This window comes from Acipenser ruthenus, chromosome 12, assembly GCF_902713425.1.
Source record: "Acipenser ruthenus chromosome 12, fAciRut3.2 maternal haplotype, whole genome shotgun sequence".
Lineage (NCBI taxonomy): Eukaryota > Metazoa > Chordata > Actinopteri > Acipenseriformes > Acipenseridae > Acipenser > Acipenser ruthenus.
Window position 1 is genome coordinate 1,731,484 of NC_081200.1, and position 24,671 is coordinate 1,756,154.

Consider the following 24,671-nt stretch of genomic DNA (forward strand, 5'->3'; position numbering starts at 1 on the left):
CTATAGATAGATAGATAGATAGACAGATAGACAGATAGATAGATAGATAGATAGATAGACAGATTGACAGATAGATAGATAGATAGATCTCTGGAAAACCTCGTGCATTTAATTGCACGTAAACGGAGACATGGAGCTGATACTATCTACATTTCTTTATGTTAATTGTCCTGGATTCGTAAAGCAAGCGATTGGATATTGCGTTGAAAGGTGTCTCTACCAATGGTGATAACACAAGACCGTGTAAGAAACAGCTACCTCGCTGAAGTTGAAGACTTTCTTATGGGGTCGGATACAGTTTTTTTTTTCCGCCTCGTTTTATTCCTCGAAATCGATCAAAACGTCATGCACTAAAAGGATATAGAATGATCAGTTTTCTTCTGATTTGAATTACTGTTGAGAAAGACTTTAAAAAAACAAACAGGAGCGCATCCTTTAACTAAAACAGAATTCGTGTTGTCTACGTTGTGCTCGTCTGTCATCACACCGCATAGCTAACAAGATTAATAGTCTAGGCAGCAGGTCATTTTAAAAGGTGCACCGTGAACCCGTTACCCTCTATGGTTCGGTGATGAATGAGCATTATGAGCAAGCTATGCAGTACGGCATTGCACAATTCGGGAAACAATGTTCTGGAGGAAGGCACGGGGCACAGCAGGTTACAATGCTGATGCTGTTGTTTCTGTCAATGAGGATGGAATTCCTGCAGTCAATATTCAATAATGTGGGTCATCCAGGAGGTGCCAGTGACTCAGTAGGTCACGTCATTCCCCGGGGACAGGTCAGCGATCGGTTCTTATCTCATGGTAATCTCAAGCAACACCCGTGTTGTGTTGGCCGGAGCCCTGCTTTCTGGACAGATTTAAATGGCTATTAAATATAGATTACTTAGTTGATAACAGCTGTCTCTCAATAGTGTCCCCTTGTTGAATAAACACTGGTGTTAACTGATAACAAACTGGTTCCATTACCCTCCATAAGAGTGGTGCAGCCTTCTTCTTCTTCTTCTTCTTCTTCTTCTTCTTCTTCTTCTTCTTCTTCTTCTTCTTCTTCTTCTTCTTCTTCTTCTTCTTCTTCTTCTTCTTCTTCTTCTTCTTCTTCTTCTTCTTCTTCTTCTTCTTCTTCTTCTTCTTCTTCTTCTTCTTCTTCTTCTTCTTCTTCTTCTTCTTCTTCTTCTTCTTCTTCTTCTTCTTCTTCTTCTTCTTCTTCTTCTTCTTCTTCTTCTTCTTCTTCTTCTTCTTCTTCTTCTTCTTCTTCTTCTTCTTCATAGTAGTAGTAGTAAATGGAGCATTGTGTTTACCCAGTGAATTTAAACTCTGGTCTTCGGTGTACCAAGGCTGAAGTCTGCTGTTTACCCCAGAGGAAAATGAAATGCACGTTTCACTAGTGGATAACCCCTTCACCTGTTTTGTGAAGCAGCATTTCATGCACATGTCCTCCACTTGGGAACCCTGCCACACGCCTCTGTACACCCGAATGAGAGATGTGACCTGTGTGTGTCTGAGCCAAATGCTTACAGTGTTGAAAACAAGCACTGGCAAATTTGACAAATAATGTGTTTGGCCTGATGTAAGAACGGCTGCAGTAACCCTGTCCTAGCCTTGGTGTTCCTGGGAAGCTGTGGAGTGTGAAAACCACGGCGTGCTTTGAGAGCTCACGCAGCTCCAGTTTGGTGTGAGCTGGAAATCTTGACCAGAACACACTGTCCAGGGTCAGGCACACTCCTTCCCTCCGCTGCTTAAACACTGACACAGGAAGCCTTCATTTTCTGATTCTGTGTCTTGCCTGAAAAAAAAAAAACTGAATGCAAGGTCTTGACTTACCCTTGCCAGCCTTCCCCCCCACCACCCACTCACCCCATCCTCCCCTACATACAAAATAATAAATCAAGATGGTTATTGTAGTCACTATGACCTGCTCCTGTTTAATCATTGACTAGCGTGACCTTTTTTATGTCCAAGATGTTCCCCGCATACCTGTGAAGTATGCTATGCAAATGAACTTCTTAAACAAACTCCACATCTTAAGATAAGATATTAGTAGTATTCAACTGGGAAACCATCCAAAATAATAATTAACTTTACACCAGTGAACTACGATATTTGAAAAGATACAAATAAATAAATAAACAAAACCATGTTCTCATTTGAGAAGTGTGGGTGATATTTTTACAGCAATCGTTTTCTGTTTGAAAGGAGAAAGAGCTTTTAAATTAACAAAAAAAAAAAAAACCTAACTACTAAGTACTATAATTCAAGGTCTCTTGACCATTCTCTCAGTGTGTTTGTTTGTCATTTAACATTAAGGTGGAGTTGTATCATTTTAAGTTCATGAAAGACTGGAGTACAAGTTTTGAAAACATGGAGCTGTATGTTTGTTGTTAAACATTTTTCAGTTCCATTTTGTTTATGGGGTACAAGTGTGTGGGTTGCAGAGTTTGAGATATGTTATCGTTAATAACATGGCCTCAGCAGTAGTGTCACTCAAGGGAGCTTCAGTAGGTTTTATGAACGACTGTTGCATTTGGATTGTGTTTCATCTCTAGCAAATACCAATAAGTTATATCAGTGATCTCGTTAGGTGGAGTGACAGCTAATGTGAAGGAATTTACAACTGCTGTTAAACAAGTGGAGTAATCAATGAAGATGATGTTTTTGTCTTTAGATCATTGCTTGTCCTCATTCTGAGTTGTCTGTCACTGTTTAATGGCAAACTAGAGATAGACACAGGGGAAGATTAAATGCAAACTGGCCGTGCTGCCAAATAAAGGTGGTAATAAAGGTTTTTTTTTTAAATACCTCTAGTCCTACATTATATTTCCCATCCCATTTTGAGGTGCTCTGATTCTCAGGAATTGTTAGATTTGATGCTGCGTAAGAGAACCATGCACAGTTCTTTCTAGAATGGCGCACAGTTCTTTCTAGAATGGCGCACAGTTCTTTCTAGAATGGCGCACAGTTCTTTCTAGAATGGCGCACAGTTCTTTCTAGAACGGCGCACAGTTCTTTCTAGAACGGCGCACAGTTCTTTCTAGAACGGCGCACAGTTCTCCCTGTTTCTCGGAATGCATCTGTCACCTTAGTGTTTAATTTGTTTTGCCCTATTCGTTCATACACAGCAGGGGGTGAGAGGTGATGGTGGATAACAGTGATCCGGGTAACTCCCAACTGCCAAATCTAACAATTGAGACATTACAGCCATTGTCATGATGCATTAATTGTGTTTGAGGGGTTCATTGTCCTGAGTGAACTTGACAGAGTTAACTACAAAAGAACATGTTAGGTCTGACCTCTGATTGTATTTATCCTATTCACAAGATTTTTTTTTAAAGAAGTTTTGATGTAATGTTGCAAAAGAGATCTAATAGAAAACAATCATTTTGATTTCTGATTTGCTCAGGTTTAAAATATGTCAATGTTACAGCACTGCAGAATGTTCTGTATCAATCTATAACATTACCATAAGCTGTAAAAAAAGAAAGTGCATATTTTGCAGACACATTGGAGACAGACCCTGGAATTTTGCAGACACATTGGAGACAGACCCTGGAAATCTGCATTGGAGACAGACCCTGGAATGAGAATGGGACTTGGGAAGAAGAATCCTGCTCTACTCTATGAAACCATCTGACACATCTTAACAAGCAAGTTTCACGCAACAAATGGTGTAGGTGTGTAAAATAATGTACTGTAGATACATTTTTGTTGCTTTAATTATTAAGGAGATGAACTAGTAACTCTCATAAAGTTGTGATTTAAAAGCTGCACAGCTCAGACAGGCACAAGTCTTGACCGAATTCCAGGTTGGGATGAATCAACACAATAAAAACATTAGCCATTAAACACAGTGGCATTCCTCTTCCCAGATGCAGCAGAGGGAGATGTGTTCACAATCTGCATTTCATGTTTGTCTTTCTGGCTGCTGTTGAACCCCAGCAAGCTTTTGAGAGACTGCCTATGGTTAGAGATTCAACGGGAGTGCGTTATATAAATCATGGATTACTAAAATCCAATTAGGTTACTAGACAACATGTGCAATGTTAAATAAAAAAAGACACATCGCCTATTGGTAATATTTAACCTGTCCACATTACTTGACATAGTCCTGTAGTTTAACAGCTTTTTGCATAATTCTGTAGTCACAGAGCGGAATTTGCTTTCTATGTTCTGTAACCCAGTTTCTCAGCTGCCTCGATGCTGTTTTCTGTAAAGGAATGCGAGTGACTCCTTTTTGAACACCCGTACATAACTGTACTGTTAGTTGCCTAAGAATCTGGGAGGATGTTAAACCAGTTTGATCAGTTTTATCTTTCTCAAACAGTTCAAACATACAGCAAAGGGATCATTGATTTCTACTATTCCATTCATTTTCCTGAAATCTTGCATACAGATTTGTTTTATAGGAACGTCTTCGTAATACATCATCCAGGACTGATTCCTAAGATAACTGGTATTTTGTTCCAGTCCCTGAGATTCCTACACAGATGAGCAGTTTTGATGGGATCATTTAAAATTAATATGTAGCTTTGCCTTTGACCAGGCCAGGGGAAGCCACGTAGGGGGCCAGAGTTAATGCTACACTGGATTAGGCTGCCCTCACTTCAGCGTGCAATCACTCAATCAGTTACCCAGGACTGACATTAGGTACAGGCAGGCCTGGTTACCTATTGAACTGGCACAATAACGATACCAGGTGAATGAGATTGAAAGATCACTTCCTCCTAAATCAAATGTATGCAGAAGGGCCATCTTTGGACACCCCTGATTGATATCCTAATTTTAATATTATTTATTTTGTGAATTATATTGTAACCAGAAGAAAAACAAACAGAGGAGGCTTGGTGGATCAGTGGAGTGACCTGTAAGTCCTGTATGTGTGGTGGCACGATCGGTGTTACCCGTTTACTGCCAATGCAGAATAGTTGGGTGGCACTGTAATCTCTTTCTTTATTCTATGACCTAAAATAGGCTTTCTGCAGTGGTGACTGCACAGTGAATCCTGTACTAGTCTCGGCACTCACCATTCCATAACACAAAGATCAAATCACTCTGCATTGGCAGTAAATGTATAATTGTATTATTATAGTATTTCAATGTAGCATGCTTCACTTATAGGAAGAGATATGGGCAAATAGCTGGAAGCCAGGACCAAGGCTGAATACAAGTTTCCCAATGCCAGAAATCATGTTTGGTCGACAGAGATTGTTCTGTTACTGGACACCCTGTTCAGTTGAGTTATGTGGTCGTTTCAGTGAGAAAATCAGTCATAGTGTGGAACCACCAAGGGCAGATAGAGTGTTAAAGTTGTTCTGAAATGATAGATGGCCATTCCTTGAATTCTGGAGAGGAAATATGCAGCCAAGTCTACTCTTTAGAATGGCTCATGAAGGGGAATTCATTTATCTGTGATTACAGTCATTACAGTAATAGCAAAATGTTACATTTAATGTTAATCTAATGCGGCTTGGAAGCACAGCAGATGAAATCACCTCTGGCACAGATTGATTTCCCCCATTGATTTACTGTGCTACCTGGTAGTTTGCATTGCTCAAAGTACCTATTTATCCCCTGGGCAAAACTGTAAGATGGTCAAGTCTGAATCATCCTGTACTGTATTTAACTTCAATCTAGAGTGTCAATAAATATAACATTGTTATGATTTTAATATTGTTTTAAAGCATAAAAGGCATGCAAAATGAGCAGAAATGAGAGGCTATAGCGCCTTCAAGACATCTCTCATGATCTGTGAAGCACAGCACCCAACAGATTAGAGCGAGGCAGAATCCCACGTAGTGAAGAATCAGACGATCATGCTATTTAACTGGTTATCCATTCAGATAAGGACTTGTAAATCACTGGAATAGTGCATATGTTATTATTATTTGTTTATTTAGGAGACGCCTTTATCCAAGGCGACTTACAGAGACTAAGGTGTGTGAACTATGCATCAGCTGCAGAGTCACTTACAACTACGTCTCACCCGAAAGACGGAGCACAAGAAGGTTAAGTGACTTGCTCTGGGTCACACAATGAGTCAGTGGCTGAGGTGGGATTTGAACCGGGGACCTTCTAGTTACAAGCCCTTTTCTTTAACCACTGGACCACACTGCCTCCTATATTGTGTATATTATGCCAGCTAGTTTGCTATCAAAGTGGATTATCGGCCTGTATTTAACTGACAGGACACAGGGTTTAATTCAGCTCACCCAAATATCTTGCATTCCGTATTTAATTGCTATACTACTGCACCTGCTGGCTCACCCACCCTCTCAGACCCTCCCCATTAATCCTCCATGTGACTTTGAACATGGGGCTGTTCCCTTGTTGTTACTCCTGTGAACACCTTGCAGGGTGAGGTGTCACAAGACAATGCCTATCCAGATCACAAACTGTGGACATGCACACAAACGTGCTGCGTGCTTTTCAGTGAGCTGAGAGACATGAACACAACAAAAACTGAACCCTAACCCAGTTCAAAGAGGAGACCGGGGCACACGTTGTGAGATGTGCTGTGTGCTGTAGGTGCTTCTGAAAGAGATACCAGAGAGAAACACCATGACTTACCTCTTGAGAGCCATGTCATTAAAGCACTATAGAAATGTACATTGGACTGTCTTGGATTGTTAAGGGAGACGGTATGAGAAACAGAGGGAGATAAACCTTAATAACCATGGATTATAAAGCCTGTCAGTTACTAAACAAAAAACAGTGCAACTCGTTTATAGATGTGCTATTGAGTATTTACAATAGGTCCATAAGCTAAAATGTTATTAAAGGCAGAATATATACAAATATTTATGGAGAATGCTGAGTTGAGTAGGGTTTCACTATAGGATAGCACTGCCCTTACAGATACTATAAGATCTCAGAAAAAATATATCCTGGCTGTACTAAGTCATATTGTTTTTTTTTTATAACCCTTGATTTGTTACAGAACAATTCTATATACTGAGTGTTGTATATAAGAACTAATCTAAATAGAACCACAGAGGCATTGGTTTAAAATAAGAGAAAATAATACAAGCTTTTACAAGTAATAGTATATATATGTGTTTTATAAAATAAAACAGCACACCTCATTGCTGTCTTTTTTAAATGAATGCTCTCCTTTTTTGTTCCATTTCAAATGAAATGAAATAATGCGCTCACATGAATATTACAATTAAATATTACAATTTCAACAATTCAGTTCAGAAATGCTGTCAGTGCGTATTGTTTTGCTTGTTTATAAAGAGATATATGGTGATTCTAATGTAAAGTATACAATTATTTTTTGTTGTTGTTTTGAATGGAAAAACAAAATATTACACAAAGGGTTTAAATGATTAAAACAATATTTATGTCACGACGTTTCGCTTCATCTGTGTATTAAGATAAAGTAATAAAGTAAAGACGGTGCATTTTTCTAGACGCTACGCTCCTCTTCAGTTAGAAGGTCACAGACATTGTAAAGGGACTGTGGGGGAAAAAAGCCATTTCAGGACCAATGTGTGCATGTATCTATGTATGCATGTATTTTTAACTGATTTAAGCTCAATAAAGATATATCGAGTTTATTGCCGTTTCTCCACGGTTAGCCTACGAACTGAGGCATGCTGAGCGTTGTTGCGAAGGGGATCATTAAGGGTTTAATTAATACGTAAATTAATTTAGGGTTTGTTAAATTGTGAATAGAGGTTATCAGACTCGCCAAAAGAAAAGCGAGAAAAATAAAACAAAACAAAACAAATCTCTAGACTATACTTACAATTGAGCCTCCTGTTGTTTTAATAGCCGTGCTCATGTATGTATGTGGGGTTGTGATTCACACTGCACCTGCAAGCTGTTTAACATCTGCGACAGGCTTTACTACCCAGTCATTAGACACACCACTTCCATTTCGCTGGGATGAACTGGAGTTGGACACTGTCCTCCTCAGCCACTCGACGTTCTCCGGGGAACCGCGTTGATTCGGTCTGTGAGTGCAGCGGAACGCTCTGGGGACCGTCTTGGGCAGGAGGGACAGGACTTGGGACCCGCCTTTCTTTGTTGGAAAGTGATGGGAAACGGAAAGAGAGCTGGAGTGACAGAAAAAAGGTGGATGCGATAAAGACAGGTGTGCACGTCTTTTATTTAATAGGATATATTTTGAACGTTGCAAAATAAATGTATCATCAGACTACGGTCTCTATTTATCAAAGGGTCAGTGTTTAGGATTTTTTTAAAGAAATGTTTAACGAGAATTTCGTGTTTCCATTTTTTCTCAAATAGTGATTCATCAAACTGTCATTTCGAAACACCGACATTCGCAACACCGATGTTCACCGAATTAAATAGTGATTCATCAAACTGTCATTTCGAAACACCGACATTCGCAACACCGATGTTCACCGAATTGTAAGTATTAAGGATTCGCTGTTTTACTGTAGGTTCAGCTGTATTTTGTTTTGTTTTTGATTGGGATTTTTCCGAATTTATTTTGAAATGTATTTAACACACCGCCTTCAATTTAACTGTTTCTGGCAGATTTGGTGAGTCGTTCATTTCAGAGCAGTGCGTGAAATTTTCGTCATAATTAATAACCATAATTGACCGTTTCTGATCAAAACCATGTATAATAGCTTAAGAATGAAAATGATACCTTTTGCAAATTGGTGGAGCGTGGGTTCAGCTAATATATATATATATATATATATATAATCGTGTATTTGTTGTTTTTCATATAAGGAGATAGGGACCCAGAAGTGTATGTTTGCCTAGGGCCCCATGATGGGTTAATCTGGCCCTCAACACAGCTGTATAGTAGCCGGAAGGCTGTGCAGCTTGCTCTCTGGGAAGGAAGAAAAACAATTCCTGTGAGAGCTCAGAACTTTTGTGGGTTTATTTGGCTGGCAAAAGAAAAATGTTTCTTTTAGAAACAGTGTGGGATCAAATTACACACAAATTAAATGCACACGGATCCACTACCATCAGAAAACGATGCAAGGTGCCGAAGCAGTACTATGACCTACAAGAAAAATAAAATATAAAAAACCTAGGCAGGTTTACCAGGGTACAGGGGGGGGGGGGGGGGGAACCCAGCCCTGCCCTTCACTGAGCACCACTGAAGAACGGATCCTGTCCACCTGGTGCGTGCGTGCTCTGCATGGCTTGGTGGGATAGACGCCATCGGCTCTCCCTTCCCCGTGCTGGGGCATGGGAGTGGAGCATTGCAGCCACCTGTTGGGACACCTGTATGGCCAGGGGAGATAGGCTCGTCCAGTAAGGCGGACTAGTCCACATCCGGGTCGCTCAGCCACAGCTGTCTGCGCTCCACCACTAAGCCTGCCAGGCTTCTGCCCAGGGCTTGCCCTTGGAACCCCAAGATCTGCAATAAGGTGCCCAAGACTGTGCAGAGCTCTGAAGCTAGCGGCTCGCAAGGGTAACAAAGGGTAAGGCAAGCTCAGAGCTGGGGACCGTTACCTGAGTCAGGTCTGGGTCTTGAGTCTCACCCCGTAGGAAGGAATCCTCATCCCAAGAAGCCGCTATAGAGAGCACGTCCTGTTCCCCCTCGCTCATAACCACGTCCTGCTCTGAAACCTCTAGAGAGACCAACCGCAAAGCCGGAATCCGCTCTGGGGCAGGCACAGGGTGGGAAGCCTGCTGCCTGTTTAAGTTTTTGAGTATTTGGGCCATCTGGCCCTTTATCTCAGCAATGTCCCTCACCTGATCCGCATTCTACCTCCTCGCTCTCTTTCTACCCCTCGAGGGGGATCTAGAGTGGTTGCGGGACGAATGGGCTGGAGCCTGCGCACAAGGTATACAGTGCGCCGGGCTTGAGGGCTGGCGGAGGGGGGAGGCCTGGGATCCAGCGCAAATAGTGCAGGACGTCTTGTCTGCCAAGGCAGCAGAGGCGTGATCTATGCCCAGGCACTTGACACACAGGGTGTGTTTGTCCTGCGGGGGCAGATTCCGCCTGCAGGATGTGCATGGGTGTAAATTTGACATGGCTTGGACCGAGGGCATCGATGCACTGAGGCTCCGGGGTACTGGGGTCGAGGGTGCTAAAAACCACTGAGGACACCGTTGCAGGGAGCTGTGGAACGCCGCATGTGTCGAGCACTGAGGCGAGGAGTCCTCGAGGTACCAAGGGTGTCGAAGTGACCCGAGGTTCTCGAGGGTACTGGAGCACAGGGTTAAAAAAAACCTTGAAGCGTTGAAGCGCTGAGGTGTATAGTCCTCAAGGCACCAAGGGTGTCGAAGCACCGAGGTATCGAGGCTGTGGGGCGTCAGGCACATAGGGCACTGATGCGCAGAGCTTACAAGCCTTGAAGGCGTCAAGGCGCCAAGGCGTTTAGTCCTCAAGGTACCAAGCGTGTTGAAGCACCGAAGTACCAAGGCTCTGGTGCAGTGTGGCACTGAAGGCGCTCTGCGCAGGGCTCGAAAGGCCTTGAGGTGCCGAAGCGTCAAGGCGTATAGTCCTCGAGGCACCGAGGATGCTGAAGCATCGAGGCACCGAGGCTAAAGAGCACTGAGGCACGAAGCCACTGATGTCAGGAAGCGCTTGAACACAGAGGGCGCTGAGGCACCGAGGCATCAAGGCTTTAGTGCACTGAGGGCACTGAATTACCAAGGCTCTGAGGCACTGAGGACCCGAAGGTACCGCGGCGTTGGGGCCTAGACACTAGGGCGCCGAAGCACCGAGCACCAAGTACTGAGGGCAAAGCACCAAGGTACTGGGCTGTGTGTCTGTGTCTGAACTGCTTGCAGTCACACAACCAGGAACAGCATGTAGCTTGCAACTGTGTGGAGTGTAGCCTGCAGACAGTTGCCAAACAATCCGGACGTATAGAAACCAGCGCCAGTTGGATCTTAATGTGTACTGGTAAGACGTGACTAGCACTCTGGCTTTAAACCCTCTCTTAATTCCTTGCGCAGGTTAATAACTGCAGCTGTATCAAGTCTGAATATCCTTTTTAACTCTTCATCGGGCATGTTTAGGAAAGAAAATCTTTCCTTAAAAATCGTAGGAAGGATTTGCCAGTCTCGCTGCTTTCAGCTGCGTTCTCTAACTACATTAGAGAGCACTACAACTGCAAAGCCATGCTTCTGTCTTTTTTTTTTCAGTCGTTGTCAATTATTTTTTATTTTATGCCCAATTTGAAATGGCCAATTATTTTTAGGCTCAGCTCACCGCTACCACCCCTGCGCTGACTCAGGAGGGCGAAGACGAACACACACTGTCCTCCGAAGCGTGTGCCGTCAGCCGACCGCTTTTTTTCACACTGAGGACTCACCATGCAGCCACCCAAGAGCTACAGCGTCGGAGGACAACGCAGCTCTGGGCAGCTTACAGGCAAGCCTGCAGGCACCGGGCCAGACTACAGGGGTCGCTGGTGCGCGGTGAGCCGAGGACACCCTGGCCGATCTAACCCCTCCCCCGGGCAGCGCTCAGCCAATTGAGCGCCGCCCCCTGGAAGCTCCTGTCCTTGGTCGGCAAAAAACGTTTGATGAATCACTTCCATTTTCTGACTTTTATAGTCAATGATATGCAAATTACAAAACGAGTGGTTTTGCTTAACTTTTTACCATTCTAAATCTATTCATAGTAACGATTTTTGGAACCGACACTGTTGAATAGGGGCATATATGGTACTAGATATAGACATTGTTTGATAGATAGATAGATTTCGTTTTTTTAGGCAAATGTTTAAAAATGTGTAATTGCTTTGTGTTGATTTGGTTGGGGCTATCGTATAGAGCAGTATTGAGATTCCTCCCCATACACAATAAACAAGCTACATAAAGATAAGATAAGGCTTCACAGTAAAATAGGTTTAAATCAACATTTTATCTTCAGTGTTTTTTTCACTTCCAAAATACCAACATCATTCAGTATTTTCCCATAACGGTAAAAAAACAACAATAAAAAGGTGAAACTTTAATTGTTCAAAGTCTAACCCCCACCCCTGTTTTATCTCATTGTGTAAGGTGTGTGTATTTGCATGAACATGGCCTGGTTAATATATATATATTAACTACGTTTAAACATCTTCTGTTCTACAGCGGACATTATGAAAATGCATTGTCTGTGACAGTTAACTGTCACCCTGCTACACACGGTTCTGTTTGGTTTCGTGATACACCCATCAGATTCGGGTTTGGGTGTTGTCATTCTGGTAAGGTAGTATTCAAAGCTTAGCCACATGATTAGCCTACAACTATATGGGTCATGGTGTTTTGGGTCGAGTCAAAGATTCAGATAAAAGATGTTCCAATAATTACATGATTGCCCTCTTATACTAAATAAAGCACGTTGCTGTGCTCTTAAGCTACTCACATACTGTACACATCATCATGTCCGCTACAAACGTGTTCCGATGCAGATTACAAAAGCGTTACTATGACTTGCTGTCTCAGCTGTGTGATCGTCTCTTCCCCCCCCTTGCAATGCATTACACAACTTCCATCAACTTGTCTTATAATTCACTTTTAAATGTGTGTTGCTCATTCTGTGAGAGGCAAATGGATTTCGCTCCTTTAATTAAAGACTGGAGGAAACGCTGTGAAAATATGCCCCGGTAGGCCTATTTGTTAAACATTGTTGAAATTGTTTACCCAACCACTGTAGGCTTATATTATATTGCAAATCACAGCTGAAGATGAATTATCATGAAGCATCTGAAAATAATTAACATACAATAAACTGCACAACTCTAGTGCAATCACATTAAACAAGTCCATCGACGTACTTGATCAAAACACAACAATGATTTGTTTATAAAGTGACTCTATATAATAATGCTTGTGGGATAAGGTGTGGCTGCACTGTAAGTAAATGCTTAAACATATTTCGTAGACGACAGATTCTAAACAGATATTCATACACTGTAATGTTTGTGCTTTTTCATCCGTCTAAGATATATAAAATAAACACTGATGTGTTTAGAAATGTGTTGCACAATGTTTCTGTTTTATTCTTAGTTTAAAAGTGTGGAATTTACATCTGAAGGCTTGCATAGGGCCTCCTGTTAACCTACAGAAGTATAACCTGCTACGTGTAAATCTTTTACTTAGTTAAAAAGTACCAAGGAACTTTCAGTTAGGCAGCTTTAATAAATTGTAGTAACAGGACAATACAAAATAAAACAATTTTACAATCTATACACAGGCTCATTAGTGATACAAGAATGCACACAATGAAAACAATATTTGAACATATAATTAATTAGAGTATCTTACAAAAGTAGAAAACAATAAAATATTAACATTAAATTACATTTGATGTTATTGTGATTAGAATGCAAAGAACATAGTTTCCATTTACAATACTTCTATTTACTGTCCAAAGACGAAATTCCTCTCCACAGCAGCATATTAACCTTCAGAAAACGGCTTTAGTGTTTCTTTGTGTGTAAAACGAGACATTCGCTCTCTGTGGCAGGTATAGAATAATCCCACGTTTAAAAAGAGAGAAAACTAAAATAAAGATAACAGACATGTTTGTATAGGCACAGATATGAGGCAGCAAGGGAACAAGTTTAGGCGTTGTAATTAACTTGGGCTGGGTCATTCATTCACCCGGATTGTAAATAAAATAATAACAATAATAATACAAAATAAAAAGTGAAGAAGTAAAAAAAAAAAAAAAAAATACATTTCACCCAGGCAAATTGAAGTGCATCGATATAATGTAAACAGTAAAGACTTTGTCCTTCAGATGGCAGTGCTAATGCAACAGGCTATAATTACTGCGATTGTTTGGGGACCCATGTGAACTTCCAGCCAGCCTGCTCATCTCTGCACACAAAAGCCTGCCCCTGGTTGAAGCTGTGAGTCTTCACATTGCGGTGGGGTTTGAGGGACATGGTAAAGGCAACTTCAGTCTTATTGCGGGAAACGTCTACGCTGTAAGGGGATTTAAACGGGGAGGGTGTGAGGGATTGAGCCTGTGGAGAGGAGGAGGAGAGTGGAGAGAGGTAGCGGGTATCTAAGCTGCATGGGCTGCCCGTGTACTCCACTCCCACCCCGGAATCAGCATGGAGGGCATTGTGATCGTCGAGCGAGGGCAGGAGATCACTGTAGTTAGCTGAATGGTCAATGGTGTCAACGTCCTTCAGTCCAAGGGTCTGGAGGACCCACGAGTCCACGGGAGGAGTGTGAGCGAGCTCCTCGGCAGTGCAGAACTCCAGGGACAGGTTCCTGCAGGCTTTCTTTAGGGAGCTGCCAGATAGCAGCTGACTGGCAGTGGAAGCGTGCTCACCCTCATCCCCCAGCACCCTCCTCCTCTTATTTCTGGGTCTGCAACCCACTCTGGGACCATTGTGCAAAAGTATCTGGAAAAAAAAAATCATAGAACAAAGTGCCATTTAATGCAAGCTTTTGCCTACTGAAGTGCTCTGATATTGAGTGAGTTGGAGGCTTGTTTAATGCATTATGTATTATGTTGCTGAAAAGTGCTTAGACTAAATCGTTCTTATCCTGATACTGATCTTACACAATTCCTTGATTTAGTTTATAATTGAATACCGAGTACTAGCCACATGTTTTTTTTTTTTTCATCACAAATGTAATGTTACAATGTTAAATAAATACCTTAGCTTTTTCCTCCAAGCCCTTGACAAAAGTAGAATTTAAATATTCCTTCAGTTTGTTGTTTTCATCATGTAACCTCGCCAGTTCTTCTTCTTTCTCTAACAAAGTATCCTGAAGCTTTATATAAAAAACAAAGACTTTAGATGCAGCAGTGGATTGATTATACACATTATTTACAGGCAAATGACTCTGCTGTTCACATTGAAAACACATTTCAGTACCAGAAGCCATTTCTTCTTATGTGTTGTTATGTGCTAATAAATAGACTACAGACATGTGTTTTAAGGCTAAACAGATGTAGAACTGTGTGTCCTGAAGCCACATTCAGACAGACACTTTGTTGCTCCATACCTGCTGGTTTCTTTGCAATTGTGGGGACAAGTGATCTGTCCAAACAAAGTCATCTTGAATGCCAGAGTCCAGCTCATAATAGAGTTCTATCAAATAAATACATATACAGTCAACCACAGTCCCGGGATCAAGCAGAATACATGTAAAAAGAGGGCTGCTCATCTGAGGGTGAGCAATATGCAAAGCGCAGACAGGAAACAATTGAGGAGCATTAACTGAACACATGTTATGGATTAACCCTCTCATTAACATGTGCAAACCATTGGTCTGCAAATAAGATGGGTGGATCTTTGCTCTTATTAGGACTGAAGTCATTGTATTTTGTATTTTGCTCTTAATTGTACTGTAATTCTTTATTTTTTGTATACAACTGTAAGTCTCCCTGGGTAAGGGCGTCTGCTAATAAATAAATAAATAAATAATACCAAATGAGCTCCACTTGCAAGAGTAAAGACGACAGGAAAATACAGAATACATACATGTGAATACAGCTGTGTGAACTGTACACTATTATGTACACAAGGTAGGATTAGACTATATGGTTTTCAAAAATACATAAAGCTTATGTTTTTTATTATTATTATTATTATTTTTAGCATGCATTCAAATAATGCAAGAACATTTTACACTTCTGTGGCGAGCACTTAGTGTTCTGTTATGTTTGCGTTACAGCTAACATCAGGAAGATCGTTTAAATAACCGAAATGTGCATTTGAATCGTCTTACGGTGCGAATGTGGCTCGTGCTGACAGGCTCTGTTGTCCAGGAGACCCGCGGCCCAGAAAGAGACCAGTGTTTCCTTGGAAACGTCAACATTGGCTGCTGACGTCGAGAAGGAATAGGGGCAATCATAGCCCTGGCCCCCTACAAAGTACTGGTCTTGGGATGAAAGAATGGCGCTCTGCAAATTAAACACGGGAGGGAAAGAGAAGCATTAGAAACATTTCCACAGAATGTAAACCGAAGCATGGGCAAACAGGATCACTCGGGTGTGTTGATTTGAAATTAAATGTAGGGGTCTTTTTTAAATTAAATGGTACATTATAAAATGCGGTCTCTCATACACACTCTCACATACTTGTATTGACCGTTCTAAAAGAATGACGTCACTAGATTCTGATTTACCTGAGCGTATCTCCCTTCACCACTTCAAACATCTTAACAATGGAGCAAAGGTGCATTTCTGCCTATTGAAGTTAAATAAATTCCCGCCCCTTCGCTCACCATTTTCGGTGTAAAACAGCATAATAATCTTAACAGAGAGAATATACTCCCACGCCCACCAGAAAACGACACCTATGCGAATGGGCTGAAGTGCCTTCTCATAGCGTTGCATTCTTAAAGATACACCGTGTAAAGATACACTGGTCCAAGACAATAAACGGTTTTAAATGTGCAATTCAGCGCGACGACAATTAAAACATCTGCTAAACTTTATTTTAATAATTACTTTGAAATAGAAACGCAGGCGCGTGGTTGTGTGTGCAATGCGCACTTCTAATCACGCACAGAAATAGTCAAATATGCTGCTACGATCCCATCATAAAGTTGTAATATTTCACACTACAGATCCGTCGCCAGCATTAACACCGATACAGACATCGCTCCCTAACGCAATTATACTATTGATGTCGCTGGATAACGACAAGCCGGGCACCCCATACGCTGGTGTGAACTCCAGTTTGGCAGTTTTAAGATGAACACGTGTATAAAATAGCAGAAGAAAACCCCGCACTTTCATTACAGAGATAGATATACGAGGGATATACCAGGGTTCCTTCATGCATGCTGCGATGCGCACACCAAGTAACCCAATAATAATAATAATAATAATAATAATAATAATAATAATAATAATAATAATAATAATAATCCACAGCACTCTCTTCCTGTTTCATGTTGAAAACGTACTGCACACCAAACTAGCAAGCATTGATTTCAATAGGACTGCACACCAAACTAGCAAGCATTGATTTCAGTAGGACTGCACACCAAACTAGCAAGCATTGATTTCAATAGGACTGCACACCAAACTAGCAAGCATTGGTTTCAATAGGACTGCACACCAAACTAGCAAGCATTGATTTCAATAGGACTGCACACCAAACTAGCAAGCATTGATTTCAATAGGACTGCACACCAAACTAGCAAGCATTGATTTCAATAGGACTGCACACCAAACTAGCAAGCATTGATTTCAATAGGACTGCACACCAAACTAGCAAGCATTGATTTCAATAGGACTGCACACCAAACTAGCAAGCATTGATTTCAATAGGACTGCACACCAAACTAGCAAGCACTGGTTTATGTAGCTGGAATAAGGGAACCAAATCAGGAGCAACAGCCCATTAAAGTAAAAAAAAATAATAATAATTCGACAGGTGTCTATAAAAAATGCATTGGACTATTCGAAAGACCGAGTATTATGCACATATTCCAGTGAAAAGAGCGTTACCCTGTCTGAAAAGCGCATGTCTGTGCTAGCAGGCTGAGCCCAAACTTACCATCTTGCAGGATGGGATGAAGAGGGAGTTTAAAACGAAAGCTCCCCGGACCTTTAAATAGGGCTGTGCAGTCTGAGGAGGTGAGCACGAACCTAACTCCACTCTCTGTGACGCCTTAGGGCTCTCTTCACGTCCCGCAATCTGATTTGGCGTGAGGCTGTCAGCTTTATGACGTGAGAAGTAGCAAAACTTGAAACTGAAATAAAAAAAAATAATAAAAAAAAACGCATTCTGGTTTCCTTAAAAAATGAGACGGACTAGGAAAAAAACGGTGATTTGTTTTTATGAGTCAACTTTTTTTCTTTTCTTTGTCTGCTAACACAGTGCCAATTTATGTGTACATATAAACTTGTAAGAAGTCGAAAAGGGAGTGGTTTAACCAAATGCAATACAAGGTGACTATGATCAAGCATTAAAGTGACATACACACGTATTATTATTATTATTATTATTATTATTATTATTATTATTATTATTATTATTATTATTGTTGTTACTGAAATCATATCTTCAACAGCCAACATTTTCCTGACAACAAATAATGCATTACATAACTTTCAAATTTCATTTAATAAGCTGCTGCACAATATAAATAGCAGAAAAGCGGTTTAAACTAAGTGTAAATTCTGACTGATCTGCAGTGTATTCGAGTTACAAGATTCATTCTGTAGAATGCTATAATTTGAACAAACCCGTCTCTTTGTGTACTGTAAGGGAAGGTGAGGAAGACCATTCATGTAACACGCTTTTACACACCAGGTAAAACAGGTAACCGAATCTTCCGTTGAGACCAGTCGGGAGACAGCGAGGGTTGCCCGTGGTCGAACACAAATCACACCGGCATATGGAACGCGGTCCTCATTCCACCCAGGAGAGCACGTGCTAGATTTACCTCCTTTGTAAAACCCACACACGTGCAACTTTTTTATTTTTCATTTCTGCACTTTATTGAAGTTGCCTTTACATAGACACATATCCTTGTCAAAGCATGGCTTAATACAAGTGAAGCACTCTTAGCTTCTGATTTCCAGAAACGACCACACTTTAAAACAAGAGAAATCCCATATACGATAAATTAATGTCTCAATAAAAAAAACACACCTCTTTTATATTATAATACCAATATAACAAACCACATCGTTTATTAGTCCTATTAATCCAAAACATGAAAAATGCAAATTCATTAAAAAATATTGTTCTTTTTTACAATAAATAAAATCATAGTTCCTTTTTTTATAATAACAATATTGTTTACACAATAAAATCCCACAAAATGTGATTATATAATGATCTATCATTATTATTATTATTATTGTGTGTGTGTAGTCTATACACGCACGCATGCCTTTAATAAATAGCCCTAACACTGTAATACAGTACTATGACGTACTCTAGTATACTATTACATGCACACTTGTTGTATGCTGCTCGACCCAGTTGTGTGCGCTCGCAGATGGAGTCTGCTCAGAAGGATGCTGTGCGCAATGCTGAACGCTATGCGCGATGCTGGATGCTGCAGTTGCTATGTGAGTGCAGCTCTGTGGTACCCAAACTCCCACTGAAGAACCTAAACAAACCTGTCCGTCTCGTCGAAAAGCGTGAACATAACAAAACAGATAGACTGGATAATCCTCCAGCTAACGCATGTCCCGGATTTGAAGGAGAGAAATCAATCTGATGAAGTGGGGTCATCTAAAATAGCAGAATATTTGCATATTGTCATGAAAATTAACCCCTTTTTCACGCAAACCAATCTAGACAGCCGCAATGTTGAAAAGTTGAAAGTTTGGGGCTTTCTTCTGGTTGACGTCATCACGTTGCGTCCAATTCCAGTAAAACTTTTGTATAAATTTGGAAAAAAGATGATTGGAGTTTCTAGCATGCCCCTCCCCCACCAGCATCAGCTGGGCGACAGGACAGGGCAGCGGGAGAGGGCACGGCTGAGTCTGGGGGTGCTGAAGCATAGTCCCTATGGGGTTAATATCCACAACCATCCAAGGAAGAACAGCTAAATCTATTGCTTTAAAAAATGCAATTAAACTGTATATGATCGATCTGCATTTGTTTGACAATACAAATCATTATTGCCCAGGTTTCATTATTAAGGCCTGTGTGCAGTAATATAACATGTGCATGTTATTAAAAATATCAGAGATTACTACTGCTACTACTAATAATAATAATTTTTAAAAAAATCATTTAGAATTATTAATATCACACAGTTACACATATTCATGTCATGCGTTATTTAGTTAAAGAGGAAGATCTGTCGTCCTTAACTCCTTGTAATGAGCTGTGTAAGTGATAGGGTACCCTAGCAGAATACCTTCAGGTTATTTTACCTGTTGTGTTTTCAGTTGAGCGGGGTTCAGCTCGATTACTGCAGACAGGCAGGTACGGTACATTGCAGTCTAATGGAAAAGTCCACGTACCACACAGCAGAAAAACACATGAAATGCAAAAATATATACAATTATATTGAATATTGAAGCAAGCGACGTTTCAAAAACGGGAAGAAACGATCCTGTTCTCTTCTATCAGCGCTTTTAAGATAATTGAACAAAAGTTATTGTATTTCTTGCTCTTATTGTATTACTTGTATTGTAACACTTGAAATGTATTTGCTTACGATTGTAAGTCGCCCTGGATAAGAGCGTCTGCTAAGAAATAAATAATAATAATAATAACTGACATAAAAATGCAGTCATTTCAGAACGTTTGTACCATTTTTTTTCTAAAATGAAAAACGGAACTAATATGATTAATATTAATAAAGCGCTGTTTAATAATCGTATGCATTGGTACACGGGTGGTGTGTGATTGAATATAAGAATATAAGAAAACAACAGGGCAGCAGTGTGGAGTAGTGGTTAGGGCTCTGGACTCTTGACCGGAAGGTCGTTGGTTCAATGCCAGGTGGGGGACGCTGTTGCTGTACCATTGAGCAAGGTACTTTACCTCGATTGCTCCGGTAAAAACCCAACTGTATAAATGGGTAATTGTATGTAAAAAATAATGTGATATCCTGTAACAATTGTAAGTCGCTCTGGATAAGGGCATCTACTAATAAATAAATATTAAATACCATACAGCCCAGCTTCAGTGAAATGCTTTCAATTAGGAGATGTGAATGGCAGATTGAATAAGAACGGCGTGCTACTTAACCGGAACTGCATTAGCACTCTGTGGCTAGAATGCAGTTAAACTAGTCTTAAGTATTATTTATTTATTTTTGTCAGTTTTATCCTTATTAATTCATCTAAATGAACGCACGTAGTTAATATTTGTGCTCATGCAGATAATATTTGTGCTCATGCAATGGACACAAATATGAGAAAACAACACGAAAAGAACGACGCCAGTGTAGAGTTTAAACTAGATGCTGTATTTACATTACATTACACAACTTTGGAATAATCATGTCGTTTTTAATACAAAATTATGGTTCTGTGCAAGTTCAGCCTAAGTTTCAGTGAAACCCTTACTGTTTCATTTACAGCGGCATCTAGTGGTCGAACGGGGAACTACTTTGCATTTTCACCAGTCTATCCCTTACATCACTTTAAGGTTATCGAATAGAATATTCACAAAGGCGATTGCTGCGGTTGATTGGCTGATTAGGGATTACTGATGTAACTCTTTCAACCCTAAACTTCAGTTATAAACCGTTTTTTAGGGAGACGTAGAAAATAACAAATACGTGAGTGAGTAGGTATGTTATGTTAGTTTTCTTTTATGAGTAGATGTGATCCATTGCAGGTATACACATTGAATTGAGGTAGATGGAGGCGCAGGTACAAATAATTGGTTAGATTAGTTATCACTAACACTAGAGATGTGAGAATAGTTTATTTCCAGGTTGCAGCTGATTTTTTTTTTTTTAATGATAAATAGAATAAAAATGCAAACATTTCAACTTGCAATTCTTTATCAATAGCCTATATCATAAAATCAAAATGAAATGAAATCCAAAAGCGTACTAATCTAAATGTGCTTCCTTGCCAGCAGCTTGGTGGAGCTGAGCTGTCATTGCAGTTTCCAGCTCAACTGCTCACACCTGTGTACCGGCGGTACAGGCCCGTTTTACACACACAGTTACTAACACAAAGGCATTCCTCGAAGGATTTCAACAGCTCCTTTTAAAAACCTGTTATTTTCTGAAGAGCGTGTTTTTAATTTTATTTGGCACTATATGGAAAATTCCAAGGGTGTGCAGTTCTTTTCTTCCGCTAACTGGCAGTTTGTGTGATTGCTTTGTTTAGTTTTCAGGCCGTATGTGTGTGTGTGTGTGTGTGTGTATGTGTGTGTGTGTGTGTGTGTGTGAGGAGGGGGCTGCACCTGTGTACCTGTGCATTAACCCTGTAAAGCCCATTTCTGTATCACATCTGATGCAATGCTTAGCCACCTATCTATATTAAAAAAAACAAAACAAAGAAGAAACAAAATCTATACAAAATCATAAATAAAGTAGTTTTTCTCATTTAAAATGCTGTGGCATTACAGGGGTAACACTATTCCAATTTCTTGCAATTTGTGAGTTTACTGTAGTGATTTTCTATTTTTTTTTTAACAAATGTGTACAAAATGCACCAGTTTCTTAGTGACTATGAAATATAATATCTTGATTTGAGGTTGTTTATCTTTCAACTATACAGGAACTTTACAATGCATTAGTAAGACCTCATCTAGAATACTGTGTTTAGTTCAGGTCACCTTGTTACAAAAAGGATATTGCTGCTCTAGAAAGAGTGCAAAAAAGAGCGACCAGAATTATCCTGGGTTTAAAAGGCATGTCGTATGCAGACAGGCTAAAAGAATTGAATCTATTCAGTCTTGAACAAAGACAACTACGAGGTGATCTGATTCAAGCATTCAAAATCCTAAAAGGTATAGACAATGTCAACCCGGGGGACTTCTTTGACTTGAAAAAAGAAAAAAGGACCAGGGGTCATAAATGGAGATTAGATAAAGGGGCATTCAGAACAGAAAATAGGAGGCACTTTTTACACAGAGAATTGTGAGGGTCTGGAACCAACTCCCCAGTAATGTTGTTGAAGCTGACACCTTGGGATCCTTCAAGAAGCTGCTTGATGAGATTCTGGGATCAACAAGCTACTAACAACCAAACGAGCAAGATGGGCCGAATGGCCTCCTCTAGTTTGTAAACTTTCTTATGTTCCTATGTTCTTAACAGTAAGGAAGCCTACAACTAACAAGATCCCCTCTGCCCAATTCCAATTCCAGTTCCAATTCCAATTCCAATTCCAGTTCCAATTCCAATTCCAATTCCAGTTCCAGTTCCAATTCCAATTCCAATTCCAATTCCAATTCCAATTCCAATTCCAATTCCAATTCCAATTCCAGTTCTATACATAATTAGTGCAGTTAGCATGAACCAGTGTCCCGCCTTTGTTTGTCTACCCATCCGCAGAGACAGGGAATAGCTCAATCCATATTGCTGAAATCTTCAGAAACACATAAACAGGTGTGCTGTAGCTCTTTCAACACTGCAGACAGGTATAGAGGTATAGGAAAGAGGACTGGACTCTTAACAGCAGAGAGCTCTGCTTGTTCAGGAAAGATGACACCAGCACATTCTTCTGATATACTAATATACACATTATTTTCATTTATAAGACACTGAAACTATTGAAATAGGACTGCTTTGATTGGACAGCTTTTCTATCTCTCTCTCTCTGTATCTATTTATCTGTCTAATTATACACAGTTTCAAACAGTCCATGAATCATTTAGCTGCCTGAATGGACTGTTAATGAATCACTTAATTACTGCAATAACATAACCATAATGACCATCATAAATACATTAATTAATGTAATAAACTTACCTTCTGAGGTCTTGTTCCGACTTTAGTGAAGGCGGGTAGCATATTCCACTAACCAGAACTGTCAGTGTGGTGAACACAACATCTCACTTTGCACCATGTGTGCATTCTGTCACCTGCAAACTAAAAGCAGTCATCTAACCAGTGTGCAATGCAACGCTCTAACCCTTCTACCTGTGTCACACAACTGTACAGGTAAACATCAGTGTACCAAGAGAAGGTGGTTGTGGTGGGGGTGGGGGTGGGGGGGGGGGGGTCTGCAGTGATTGGCTATTGAGCCACTAAAGTTTATCAAAGTTGACCTAAGCATTCTATCTCTGCTCCAGTAGCTTTGTGCTGACTCTCAGTTAAAGGTGGATTGGATTCCCTTAACAACACCACAGCTGGAACCCAAAGGGCCACTCCTACTTTATTCTTCCCCTTTCAGGGACATTGGATCTGGAAGCCCCTTGAGGTCCTGGTCCACCTTTAGCTGTAGCCTCTAATAACGAGTCAGAAATGAACTAATCACGAACATATGGCCGAACAGAGAGCGAGACACAGCAGCCACCTTGTTAACTGCAAGCAGGGCTTGGGACCTGGAATAGGGTTAGGTAGAGGGTGTGGCCCGGGGTCCCACTGTTACCTCCTGACCTGAATGTTTTTCTTTGTCAGCTGGCAGCATGCTACTGGCAAGAACAGCTTGGTAATAACAGATCTGCAAACACTGAGAGCTTGTGGTTAAGGGCTGCCTTCGGCACACACCAGCAATTGGCTCAACCCTTCCCTACTCGGACTGCAGCACTTCTAATTGGTCTGGCTCTCAGGCACGGTAACATATGAGTGTAAAGGTGCAGCACATGACCCTACCTGGGTGTGTAACCTGTAGGTTAGAGCACAGATGTCACCCCCTTTATGGGCTGAGGGAGCACAGAAGGATTTAAACAGGGGGTCCTTTCAGGGGCCTCCAGCCAATGAGTGGAGCAGAATCAGAATCTGCTGGGAGTTGTAATGACAGGGGCTGCACGGGACCTCACATCACAAAAGGTTTGTTGGACAACATTTGTGGCTGACTGGCAATCTGCACCTGGTATTTAGGAGGTAAACAAAATGCAAACAGATACCTGAGAGCGGTGTATTGTAAGGGGGGGCGGATGTGAAAGTTTAATTTTTTTTTTCTGGCAATACAGATTTTAATTGAAGCACACTCTGCCTAGGTTATATAAACAGAGTGTGAGCTAGGGAATAGGTGTAGCCACCATTCCTCTGCTGCAGACAGTCTGTTTGACCATCTCAAACATTGATCTAGCCATCAAGCTACTTCACAACCCCCACATTTCCACATTATAAAGACCTATAAAATATGCCCACCCATTAGCAATGGACTCTTGTCAGCTAAGGGAGTGGTTGGAAAGTAATTTAACAGAGTGACATTTC

At 40.8% G+C, this 24,671-nt stretch overlaps 1 protein-coding gene across 1 annotated transcript; it reads right to left on the minus strand.

Moving 5' to 3' along the window:
* Positions 1-13,053: 13,053 nt before the first annotated feature.
* LOC117416447 (geminin coiled-coil domain-containing protein 1-like) lies at positions 13,054-15,831 on the minus strand (the record flags this gene model as incomplete). The annotated part of the gene is made up of 4 exons (XM_034027512.3): positions 13,054-14,293; positions 14,553-14,669; positions 14,904-14,989; positions 15,630-15,831. Coding segments are annotated over 4 exons (993 nt in total), but the record flags the coding sequence as incomplete, so codon positions are not given.
* Between the last annotated feature and the right edge of the window lie 8,840 nt (positions 15,832-24,671).